The 13,160-nt window shown below is 33.2% G+C and overlaps 2 protein-coding genes and 1 non-coding gene across 4 annotated transcripts; all 3 read left to right on the top strand.

Moving 5' to 3' along the window:
* Positions 1–516: 516 nt before the first annotated feature.
* Positions 517–960, top strand: LOC107467751 (egg cell-secreted protein 1.3-like). Its single transcript, XM_016086928.3, has one exon. The coding sequence runs from the start codon at positions 517–519 to the stop codon at positions 958–960; it is 444 nt and encodes a 147-aa protein (XP_015942414.1).
* Positions 961–1,287: 327 nt separating this feature from the next.
* Positions 1,288–1,377, top strand: TRNAY-GUA (transfer RNA tyrosine (anticodon GUA)). The gene is given in 2 exon segments: positions 1,288–1,324; positions 1,342–1,377. It is a non-coding gene; the product is annotated as a tRNA-Tyr (tRNA).
* A 5,450-nt stretch (positions 1,378–6,827) lies between these two features.
* Positions 6,828–13,134, top strand: LOC107467848 (cellulose synthase A catalytic subunit 2 [UDP-forming]). Of its 2 annotated transcripts, none has more exons than XM_016087062.3 (14): positions 6,828–7,312; positions 8,327–8,522; positions 8,623–8,858; positions 8,950–9,052; positions 9,151–9,337; positions 9,481–9,747; positions 9,820–10,165; positions 10,267–10,404; positions 10,505–10,630; positions 10,739–10,951; positions 11,046–11,316; positions 11,403–11,599; positions 11,672–12,022; positions 12,142–13,134. In XM_016087062.3, the coding sequence occupies exons 1-14, from the start codon at positions 7,232–7,234 to the stop codon at positions 12,724–12,726; spliced, it is 3,297 nt and encodes a 1,098-aa protein (XP_015942548.1). In that variant the 5' UTR covers positions 6,828–7,231; the 3' UTR covers positions 12,727–13,134. The 2 variants fall into 2 exon arrangements, with proteins under 2 accessions (XP_015942548.1, XP_052110430.1); XM_052254470.1 differs by lacking the exon at positions 6,828–7,312 and adding an exon at positions 7,833–8,123.
* Positions 13,135–13,160: the final 26 nt, after the last annotated feature.

The raw sequence follows: 13,160 nt of genomic DNA on the forward strand, positions 1-13,160 counted from the left end.
TCTTTCTTATTATTATGAGAACTTTTTTTTATCTATATGGGTCAATGTTAATGTTCTCAATTTCGTCTAAATTTTTGGGTTAAAAAAAAAAAAAACTAACCAATTTAGCAATGTAGGTCACTCTTCCATTTCCAAATTGATCAATCCCAGTGTCTATTCTATTATATTTTGTATTACTGATAAATTGATAACAGATAATAAGCAAAATAATAATTTGATTATGATCACATCAAAAATCAACTTCAAATAAAATTACTCTCACTAGATAATAAACACGTGAGAGAAATTCAAAGGCCTCAAATCAAATTAACCATAAGAATGATTAGTGAACCATTATTCAACAATTATTAACAATAACAAGCCTTAATACTTAATAGGTGTAACTGCAAAATAGAATAAATAAAAAACCTTACATATTCAACCTCTTGAGTCTCTTAATTATGACACTAGCTTAACCTAGCTCTATATAAAGCCCAAGCATCATCACACAAATCACTTGTATATTCCAAAAACAAAATGGCTCATTACACAAACCACAATGTTTACATTGTAACAATTATTCTTGTTGCAACAACCTTAGCTTCCAATGCAACAAAATCAATGAGTGAAAGTGCACATCCAAGCTTAGCAACAAGGTTGAAGGTGGATGGAGAGCCGGAAAGTGTAAATTGTTGGGACTCATTGTTCCAACTTCAAGCATGCACCGGTGAGGTCATAATGTTCTTCCTCAATGGTGAGACATACTTAGGACCTAGTTGTTGTCATGCCATAATAATTGTTGGACATGATTGTTGGCCTCAGATGCTTGCTTCTCTTGGATTCAGTGCCGAAGAGACTGATATTCTCCAAGGTTATTGTGATGCCGAACAACAACACCATCACCACTATTCTCCTCCATCTCCACCATCTCCTCCTCCATCATCACTTCCTCTTCGTCACGTAATCACCAATAATAGCTAATGAGGTTACTTACGAATTAGGATTCATAAATATGCTTTAATTTGCTCAATAAAATAAAATGTTACACGATTGATATATGGTGGAAATATCATGCAACGAGTATTTCTCTTTTTTGTTGGGCCATGTTTTGTATTTTAACAAAATTTTCACTTTCCTTCATTATGTGAAAATTATATGTATTAAGGCCCAAATTATGTTCACCTTTATCTATTTATTTATTTACCTTTCTCGATCGTGATGCATGTTTTTATTTTTCTAGATGCTAAAGCTAAATTATCCAGTTTTATTTGACAATAAAAGTTTTATTTTCCCTCTCAAGAATATCAACCGACCTTAGCTCAGTTGGTAGAGCGGAGGACTGTAGTGGGAAATCTCAAAGTAATCCTTAGGTCGCTGGTTCGAATCCGGCAGGTCGGATTTTTTTATTTTTTTTATTTTTTAAAAAAAATTTCGAATAATAGATAATTGAGAACTTTAAATAATAATTTTTGGAGTGTTTATTGAGTCGAGCATAGGCATTGCTCTCGCATATTCAACGAATCTTCGTAGACATATTTAGAAGTTAAAACTTGGTTTCTCTATAATAATGAAAATATCACTACAATAAACTTTAACTAAAGTCCTCTTAAGAAGAAAAACTAATTACTCGGGTAAATTAATATTTGGTGGTTAATTGTTGTAAAGAAGAAAAAACTGATACTATTTTTATATATCTTCTAATTTTACTGTCAATGTTTTTTATACATTATAGTTTTATATTTTAAATATTTTTAGCAAGTGTTATCTAGATATTTATTCGATATCTAAATTCTTGGAATAAAATGGTTAGTATTTAACCTAAATTTATGTCTTTTAAGGATTATTTTTTATTTCTGTCTGAAAAATAATAAAATATAATTAGTTGAAATGGTAAATTTATAACTTAACTAAATAAAATAATAAAATGATCATTAAAATTTAAGACTTAAAGCACTCTTTAGGTGAGGGGCAACACAACTACATACATAGTACTGGTCTTAGGAGTGTACGCGGATCGGATTGGATATGGTCGAAAATTTGATCCGATTTGCACAATTTTTATTGGATCGGATATGATATCTGCATTTTTTTGTGTCAGATCGAATCGGTTATCAAATATATCCGCATAATTGAACCTTCTTTTCTTAATTATATTTTTATGTAAAAAATTCAATAAAAATATTTTTTTCATATTTTTTAACTTATTTATTCCTAAAATATTTTTAATCAAACTTTTCCTAAATAACAAAAATAAAATAATACAATATATGAATAATAATTACTAACTAAAACATACAAATAATTAAATATAATACCAAACATATATTTATTTATTTATTTTTAATTATTATTATGCGAATTTGCGGATTCGCGGATCAGATATGCGGATGTAGAGCAGATATCCAGGATTCAATCCGTAAAGGTGCGTATCGGATCCAATCCGATCCGATCAATATGCGAATCAGATTACATATTTACCATGGATATGCGGATAAGATCCGATCCATGAACACCCCTAAGTCCCATATTTTTCATTTATTTTGCTTTCTCTTTATTATTATTATTATTATTATTATTATTATTATTATTATTATTAAGTAAGTCCTATATTGTTAGCATTCATTAAAAAAAAACCTCATCCATGTTTGATTAGCGTACCAGATAGCTAGAATTATACAAGTTAGTTTCACCAACTGCAATCTATGATATAAGAAGAGATCAATTGCATCACCAAAAATATACACTAGTATAATAAGTGCAATTTTTTCCTTTAATTAGAAGCAGAAGATTAATATTTGACTATAAAGAGTTTACAACAAATTCACTTTGAGGATCCACCAATTGGATTATTGCCTTTCAGAGGAAACTTAATCTGTCCCTTATTCTCCTATGTACTCCAAACTTCCTTCCAAAACAAAGCTATTTTGAGCGGTTGAGTCGCAAAGAAGAAACCTAAAAGCAAAATCTTCATTTCACTATCTCATACCACATACCCACATTCTTTGCAATTATTGATCTTTGGGCTTTACCTCTTTATATAACCTTTATCTTTATCATGCACCCTTGTGTATTTTTTTAACACGTGTTCCAATAAAAATAATATGGTAAGGGGCACTAGCGTATTGAAAGATTGTTTGCTATATAAATTCATAGGATTGCTATATTGCTATATAGTATATACATATATATACACACCTGAAAAATTGATTACCCTTTGGTGAACGTCAAGTCCTTTCACTTAATATAAAAAGGAAATTATGAGACAGAACTTTTTAATGAAGATAATTAGATATAGTTTCTTTTTGTGTGAAACAAGGTAAACAAAATTTAACTAGCTGGGGCCAATGAGCTATAGTCCAGCCAATGGGTTAGTGGACTAATTAATCTCCAATAATTTTCTTGTCCAAAAAGAAAAATCTCCAATAATTTTCCATTTACCGTTTCTCCTTATTATAAAGAAAATTGGGAAAAATATTTTGGAGACATAAAAAGTTGTAGGTGAAATTTTATATGGATTTGTTTTTATATAAAATTGATGGTTAAAACTTTTTAAATAACAATTTAGTTAAATATATCAAATTATTTAATTATTTTTAATGATTAACTTTATATAAAGATAAATATATGTAAAATTTTTACTAAAATCTTACGATATTCAAGTTATGAATCATATCTTTTGTCATATAATTTTCAATATCATAATTCTAAAAATCGAACTAAACCGATTGATTCAACAATATTTATCAAAAATCGATAAACAAACTAGTTTGATTCAAATGAAAAATTAACTATGTTCTAAACTTCTAATAGAACACTCAGTGCATATAGGTTATTATTATTTAAATCTCTTATTAAACAACCAAATTATTTTTCTAAAATAGCACTAAATGCATAACCGATATTACCGTTAATGTGTGATTAAAAAATCAGAATAATATCTTTTAATTATGAAAACATGAAATGAAATTTCAAAGCTATACGATGATTTATATCACTAATGCCTTTAAAAAAATAAATAAATTAGTATTACTGTCAACTGAAATATATTATTTCATTAGTCATGAGGTATAAGAGTGTATTGTATAAAAATAATATAAATAAAGTCAAATTAAAATTAAAAATTTTAGTAATTTTAGGTTAAAATTTTTTATTTCCCAATCATTTTCCAACGCAAAATTATTATTGATGTTAAGAGGCATGCATGAAAGTATAGAACATAAGCTAGAATCCAAACAAATGTCCCCTATGATAGAGTTTAGAGTAGTTAAGATCAGATGAGATATATCTCGATGAAAGTGACAATAGATGTAATGGGATAAGCTTTGTTCTCCAATTATATTAGCGAGTAATTAAGAGAAGGGCAAATGATATAGTATGGAAAGGTGAAACCATTGAATACCACATGCAAAGGCAGGCATGGTCCCCTTTTTCTGCTTGCCTTGTCTTTTAACCAAACTCGCTCTTTTTTCCCTCATCACATTATTATTACACCAAAACTTATCAATTAAGCTATCTACATAAATAGTTATCTTTCTTAATATGTGCCATTAGTTTTGATTATTTGACTAGTGTCGTTTTTAGAGTTTGATGAGTTTAACGCTTCAATTTTTGGCAGAATAGTAAGCGTTTAATTTAATTATTTATTGCGATTAAGTGGTTAAGTAATTAAGTACAAATTCAGTGGTTAGTGGTTCCACGTTAAGCAATAATATATATCCACCGAATCTTGAAATGAGGCTCTCAGCAATCAAATAGAAAAATTATAGGTAGATAATAAAAATATTAAATAATATGAATAATAGATATATCGGACGTTCATTTTATCAGATGTACGAATTGTTATTCTAATATTAAAATTTAAGTGGATAATTTAAAAGTATAATATATTTTTATTTGATTGATAGTTGTTCATGTTGTTTAAAAAAGTGATTAATTATGTAGCATAACCCAATCAAATATTAAGTTTACCTTAAATTTAATGTAAGGTTCAACCACAATTTGGGATTATTTGAATTATTTGTTTATTTAAGATATTTATTTAATCATACTATTATTGTTATTATAAAGTATTTTTTTTTTCATTTTCAGATATGTTTGGTGGTAATTAATACACAAGGCATTAATAGATGGGTACACAAGCTGCTATGGCATAAAAGGGAAGCATCTAAAATGGTCCACTTTCCCTAACTATGTTTTTGCCATTAGCATGTGTAGCATTCATTTGCTCCTCCTTTGGATTCTGAAGCTTTCTAGGAACATATTAACCCCTCTCTGACCCCTCTATATAATTTCTATCTTCTGAGAAAGGAAAATTAAGAGATCAAAGTTGAGTCTGTGGGCAAACAAGATCCAAGCTAGTTGGATATATATATATCCATCACATGATGTTAAAAGAAATAATAATGACTTGTCTATTATTTCTCATGCATGAAAATATAGAGAGAGAAATCGCTCTAGGTCATTGTAATATAATGGTTGCTTAATCACTTTCACAAGCCAAATTCCAGATATAATACAACTTACACATATAACTGAAACCTCATTGAAAAATTTGATTTGATTGAGACCAGAATGTATGTATAATCAACCCTATTATATGTATACAAAAAATTAACTACTAAATTAATTTATAACACTGTCACCACCATCAATCATGGAACCCACTACCACCAACAACAATAATAACAAAGTTTTATCCCACTAAGTACGGTCAGCTACATGAATCAAATGACGCCATTATACTCTTTCATGTATCATATCTACAAAGAGACTGTTTACATGTAGATCTTGTTTGACCACCTTATGGATGGTCTTTTTAGATTTTTTTCTGTCTTTCGTTGCTTGTCTATCTTCCATCTCATTCACCCTCTAACTGGATGTTCTATCGGTCTTCTTCTCACATGTTCAAACCACCTGAGACGCGATTCAACCATTTTTTTCACAATGGATGCTACTCCAACTTTCTCATTTATATCTTCGTTCATTATTTTATCCAATCGCGTATGACTACTCATCCATCTCAACATATTCATCTCTGCCACAGTCAGCTTATGTCCGTACTTCCCTTTAGCCACCCAACACTCCGTACCATAAAGTATAGCCGGTCTTATAGCGGTGCAATAGAATTTATCCTTAAGTTTTAAAGGCATTTTTTTGTTGCATATAAAACCAGATGCACTCTGCCATTTTGACCAACCTGATGCACTCTGCTATTTTGACCAACCTGTTTGGATTCTATGATTTACATCCTGTTCAATCTCTCCATTATCCTGTGATACACCCAAGATACTTAAAATTTTTAACTTTTTATAGGATGTTTTTTCCAATCTTTACCTCTATATTAGGGTTTTAATCATGGAACACCAAAAAGTTAATTTTGTATTATGTGAAATTATACTTTTACAAAATTAATTTAAAAAAAATAAAAAATTTTATTTTCATAATATTTCGTTGGCGCCCCATGTTTTACTACTAAAAAACAGTTTTAACAAACCGTTACACGTTTGATATGCTGATTTATTCATTCTTAATGTTATGTTACTTATAAGAATGTGTATCTGTTAATGTTTATAACATACACTTCGTTACTTATAATATAATAATGGATTCAACCACCCCATAAAAACCACTGACAGTAAAAAATATATATCCCACCTTACAATTACACTGTCTTTTTCTCTTGTTCTTGCACGTGGAATTTCCAACCCCCACCTTAATTTTCACCTTTTCTTCTTTCTTTTTCATTTTTTCTATAAAGAAATTTTAGTTCTTGGCTTCTTGCAATGCAACTATGCAAAGTGCGAGCTCGTGTTTGTCACGGACGAACTTTTCTCTTTTGATTTTTGTTAAGTTCTAGTTTTCTTTAACATAAGTGGCCACAATCTTGGTTTATCAAGCAAAGGATCAAACTCAATTCACTCATCATTATTCCCACCAAATCTCACTCACTTTCTTAACTCGTATCATTCATAACTTCTCTTTTTCATCCTATAAATTTCATAAACTTACAATACTCCCTTTAAATTTTCTCTCTCTCTCTCTCTCTCTCTCTCTCTCTCTCTCTAGCTTGTGTGGTAGTAGTAATGTTGTGGTGATGGTGGGTGTGTGAGTTGAATGTAAAGTTGTGTTCTTTTGAGGTTTGTTGGAGATGGCAGAGGCTGAACAATGGAGTTTCTGAAGTGGGTCTCTCATTTTTCTGAAAGGTTCAGTACAGTTTGGTTCAGGTGGTGGTGAGTGGTGGTTTCAGCTTTCAATGGATACAAAGGGAAGATTAGTTGCAGGCTCACATAACAGGAATGAGTTTGTTCTTATCAATGCTGATGACACTGCAAGAGTGAGTATTCTCTTTCTTGCTTTCTTTCTTTATTGCCATTATTACCATGCTTTACTACTAAACTGTATTATATATGACACTGCAAGTTGTTGTTGCACCTTCATGCTCTTCAAAATGAGAGTTTTCTTTTTTCTTCTTGTGTTTGTTTGTAGTGGATTTCCATGCTGAATTTTCAACCTGCTTTTACTTCTTGTGTGTTTTGTTATTTTCATGCAGAATTTCTGAAAATAGTAATTCATATTATGGAAAAATTTACATCCAGATTCTTCCATTTGGCTTTTGGTATTTTTGCACTTTCTTATTGAAATAAACAGTGGAATTCTTTTCTTTTCTTTTCTTTTCCAGTCTTCCTTTTTTCCAATTGGGTATATGAGGGTCAACCTGTTCCTCCCCCCTTGTTTCTTGTTCTTTTATGTTTATTGTTATTAAAATATAAATAATAATTAAAATAAAAATGCAAACTTTATGATTGCCCATTTAATGAAAGGTTGCAGCTTTGATCAGAATTGAATACAGTACCAAACAGTAGCAACATAAAAATCAAGCAATGCTCACAGGGATTTGTTGTAACGAAAAATAACAATAAAAAATGATTTCAGAATTCACCTGAAACTGGACACAAGAAATTAAGTGAAGAGAGATATAGAGTGAGTGAGTGTAGCAGTGAACTGCTGAATCAAAGAGGTTTAAGATGATGAAGAATTTGGTGCTTTTTTTTTGTTGGTAAATGGATCCTCTATTTCATCTCAAATTACCAATTTCACCATATCCCCAACCAAAAACCAACGAAAAATTCAAAGCCTAACAAATGGTAAATATATTTATACAACTCTTTGTCATTTTAATTATTTATGCTTTAAATACATTGAACTTTTCTTCTTACTTTGATGTTGCATATATTGTGCACTGAAAATCATGTATCTTCTGTTAGTGTACTATAACTATAAGTATAGAGTCCAATTTTAATGACATATTGATTGAGGTTAATATTTGCTCATATGATATGATTCTCAGGTGAATGGAGTTACAGAATTGAGTGGACAAATTTGCCAGATCTGTGGGGATGAGATTGAGATTACTGTGGATGGGGAACCCTTTGTTGCTTGCAATGAATGTGCATTTCCTGTGTGTAGGCCTTGCTATGAGTATGAAAGAAGAGAGGGTAACCAAGCTTGCCCTCAGTGCAAAACCAGATACAAACGAAGCAAGGGTGAGGTCCCGACCAATTTCTACTTTTATTTCTTTAACATAAGTAGTATGAATTGTGATATAGATATTTGGCTAATAGTGCAACAAACCAATATCATTAGGTAGTCCTAGAGTTGAAGGTGATGAAGAAGAGGATGGTATTGATGATTTGGAGAATGAGTTTGACATTGGAAGCAATATCAAGCATGATCCTTGTCACATTGCTGAGGCAATGCTTGCGGCTCGCTTTAACACTGCCCGGAATTCACAGTTGAATGCTTCTGGAATCACCACACCATCAGAGTTAGATGCAGCTTCTGTAGCTGCTGATATCCCTCTCCTGACTTATGGTCATGAGGTTAATTAATTTCCTTGTCTAATGTTTGTTCTTAAATTTGTTATGGCATTGCTGCTTCTAGTTGTCTAATCATGACTTATCTTCAATTAAGGATGTTGGGATTTCTGCTGAGAAGCATGCTCTCATTGTTCCTCCATTCATGCATCGTGGTAGACGGATTCATCCTATGCCTTTTCCTGATTCATCTATACCAGGTAAGTTGATTCATTTTGTTTTTGTTTTCTTTTTAAGCATGATGTTTAAGTTCTGTGCCTTCTTATTAACTTGTCCAATAATGCTGATGGCGATGCAGCTCAACCCCGACCGATGGATCCTAAAAAAGATTTAGCAGTTTATGGATATGGAAGTGTTGCATGGAAGGAACGGATGGAGGAGTGGAAGAAAAAACAGAATGAAAAAATTGAGGTGGTTCAGCACGAAATGGTTGATGATGATGGTGGGAAAAATGGTGATGAGTTTGATCATCCAGATTTGCCTAAGTAAGTGCTATTAGCCAACTTCTTATATTGAATGTTAGATTTATTTCAACTAATCTCAGAGATTCAGATTAGAATCGACTTCTTGAATCCAAGCTTGTTTATTATTTCCTTATTTTTTGCTTGATTTCAAATTGTGTGAACAGAATGGATGAAGGTAGACAGCCACTCTGGAGGAAGTTGCCAATTAGTCCAAGCAAGATAAATCCATATCGAATTATCATAATACTCCGAATCGCTGTTCTAGGCCTATTTTTTCATTACAGAATTCTCCATCCTGTCAATGATGCATATGCATTATGGATGACATCAGTAATATGTGAAATCTGGTTTGCTGTGTCATGGATTTTGGATCAGTTTCCAAAATGGTGCCCAATCGAGCGCGAAACATACCTTGACCGTTTATCACTTAGGTAGTTATCTTTTGTTGTAGTACTTCTCCTTGTGTGTAACAGCTCTATAACTAATTCTTTACACCTTAACAGATATGAGAAAGAAGGAAAGCCATCCGAATTAGCTGATATAGATGTATTTGTCAGTACAGTGGATCCAATGAAAGAGCCTCCACTTATCACTGCAAACACTGTTCTGTCCATTCTTGCTGTGGATTATCCGGTCGATAAAGTTGCATGCTATGTCTCAGATGATGGTGCAGCTATGCTTACATTTGAAGCACTTTCAGAGACATCTGAATTTGCAAGGAAGTGGGTTCCATTCTGCAAGAAGTATAGCATTGAACCACGGGCTCCTGAATGGTATTTTGCTCAGAAGGTTGACTATCTAAAAGACAAAGTGGATGCAACCTTTGTCAAGGAGCGTCGCGCTATTAAGGTTTGCAGCTGTTATTGATGTGCCATTTTAAAATTTAGATTGTTGAAGCAACTCTACTTTAATAGTTTATTTGTTTGGCTCTTCAACTTTGTTGGCAACAGAGAGAGTATGAAGAATTCAAAGTGCGGATTAATGCATTGGTTGCAATGGCACAGAAGGTGCCAGAGGATGGCTGGACAATGCAAGATGGAACTCCGTGGCCCGGAAACAATGTCAGAGATCATCCTGGGATGATACAGGTTAGTAGTACTTAGTAATATCATGCAGCAAAATTTTGTTCCTGAGTCCAGATTGTGAAAGCTGTGTCCTTGTGTTGTTTACTTGTGATGCACTCAACAGGTTTTCCTAGGCCAAAATGGTGTTCGTGATATCGAAGGAAACGAGTTACCTCAACTAGTTTACGTGTCTCGTGAGAAAAGACCTGGATTTGAACACCACAAAAAAGCTGGTGCTATGAATGCCTTGGTAGAGACTCTTGTTCAGTTGTTCCTCTATTTCTCTTGAACATTTTAGATTTACTTGCATCTCTCTATTTACCTAATTATCTTTTAAATGTGGTGGTTGATTATCAAGATACGAGTTTCAGCTGTCATATCAAATGCTCCCTACCTACTGAATGTTGATTGTGATCACTACATAAACAATAGTAAGGCACTTCGTGAAGCCATGTGCTTCATGATGGATCCTACATCAGGGAAAAAGATATGCTATGTACAATTTCCTCAAAGATTTGATGGGATCGATCGTCATGATAGATACTCGAATCGCAATGTTGTGTTCTTTGATGTAAGTAGGAATTTGTCCATGTTTGCCTGTGCTTACTTGCATTTGTATTGTGCTTTGGATGAAAAGTTAATCTTCGTTTCGATATGTTGTGTAGATCAACATGAAAGGTTTGGATGGCATCCAAGGACCAATATATGTTGGAACTGGATGTGTCTTCCGGCGGCAGGCGCTTTATGGATACGATGCCCCTGTTAAGAAGAAACCGCCAATGAAGACTTGTAACTGTTGGCCTAGATGGTGCTGCTTGTGCTGTGGATCTAGGAAGAAGAATAGGAAAGTGAAATCAAGTGCTAAAAAGAAGATAAAGAGTAAGGATGGTACAAAGCAAATACATGCACTAGAAAACATTGAAGAGGGAATTGAAGGTATGGGATACCCCAAATTGCTAATGCCTTTTAACTTGATGGAATTGTAATGAGAATTTGTTTTTCTGTTGAAATCCCAATGGCAGGTATAGATAGTGAAAAGTCATCACTGATGTCACAACTAAAATTTGAGAAGAAGTTTGGTCAATCACCTGTTTTCATAGCTTCAACACTTATGGAAGATGGAGGTGTTCTAAAAGGAGCAAGTTCTACATCACTCTTGAAAGAAGCCATCCATGTGATTAGTTGTGGTTATGAAGATAAGACTGAGTGGGGAAAAGAGGTATGCTGCGACGCTTAATAGCTGCGGTTCAATAAGTATTTCTATCTGTGCTAACTTCCGGTTATCTTTCAGGTTGGATGGATATATGGCTCTGTTACAGAGGATATTCTAACAGGTTTCAAGATGCATTGTCATGGTTGGAGATCTGTGTACTGCATGCCAAAAAGGCCTGCTTTTAAGGGCTCGGCTCCTATAAATCTCTCGGACCGTCTGCACCAGGTTCTCCGGTGGGCTCTTGGTTCTGTTGAGATCATGTTGAGTAGGCACTGTCCTATATGGTATGGATATGGTTGCGGCTTGAAATGGCTGGAGCGTTTTTCTTACATTAACTCTGTCGTCTACCCTTTGACTTCGATTCCCTTAATTGCCTATTGCACCTTGCCAGCAGTCTGTCTCCTCACTGGGAAGTTCATAGTCCCTGAGGTATGATCAAAAGTATTATTATATTTTTTATAAGCTTCAGATTAAGTAGAAGTAGTATGTTGATGTTTTTGTGTGCATTGTGTAGAGTACTAACTAATGCTTCATTTTCTTATGAACAGATTAGCAACTATGCTAGTATCATTTTCATGTCCCTCTTCATCTCTATAGCTGCAACCGGCATCCTTGAAATGCAATGGGGAGGTGTTGGAATACATGATTGGTGGAGGAATGAACAATTTTGGGTCATTGGTGGTGCATCCTCGCACCTCTTCGCTCTCTTTCAAGGTCTGCTAAAGGTTCTGGCTGGAGTTAACACAAACTTCACAGTCACATCCAAAGCTGCGGACGACGGAGAATTCGCCGAACTTTACATCTTCAAGTGGACATCATTGTTGATCCCTCCTTTGACCTTGCTCATCATAAACATAATAGGAGTCATTGTAGGTGTCTCAGATGCAATAAACAATGGATACGATTCATGGGGTCCCCTTTTTGGTAAACTATTTTTTGCTCTATGGGTCATTCTCCATCTCTATCCATTCCTCAAGGGAGTTATGGGAAAACATGAAGGTGTTCCTACCATCATTCTGGTATGGGCTATTCTTCTTGCTTCAATCTTCTCACTACTTTGGGTAAGGATCAACCCATTTTTGTCAAAAAGTGACATTGTATTGGAACTTTGTGGGTTGAATTGTGATGATTAAATGAAGGCATAGATGGTTTGATATTTTTTTGTAATGAAACTATCTACAATATGCATAAAGTTTTGGGCAAATACATTCCTTCATGCATTAGAGTCTACTCTTGGATATAAACGTGGAGGGTGTAAGTAGATACAAAAAGCTATGGTTTAGCACATAAAACATTTGATTGAGTTTTGATTTCTTTTTTTAATTTTTTCACACTTGTTCATTCTATGAGTTTAGAAGATTGAATGTGAGATGAGTTGAGTGATTATGGTAGAGGAGCTAATGTTATTGTAATTATATAGTTTCCTTCTGAATAAGGGATCTCAAATTTGTAATATTTTTCCATTTGTTTTGAATCCCTCCTTAAAAGGGAAAAGAAATGGGATCAACAATGTGGTATTGTTCTTACTATTGCATTATTAATTTGATGTCATTTTTATCTTAGCATA

Source organism: Arachis duranensis, chromosome 9 (genome assembly GCF_000817695.3).
Source record: "Arachis duranensis cultivar V14167 chromosome 9, aradu.V14167.gnm2.J7QH, whole genome shotgun sequence".
Lineage (NCBI taxonomy): Eukaryota > Viridiplantae > Streptophyta > Magnoliopsida > Fabales > Fabaceae > Arachis > Arachis duranensis.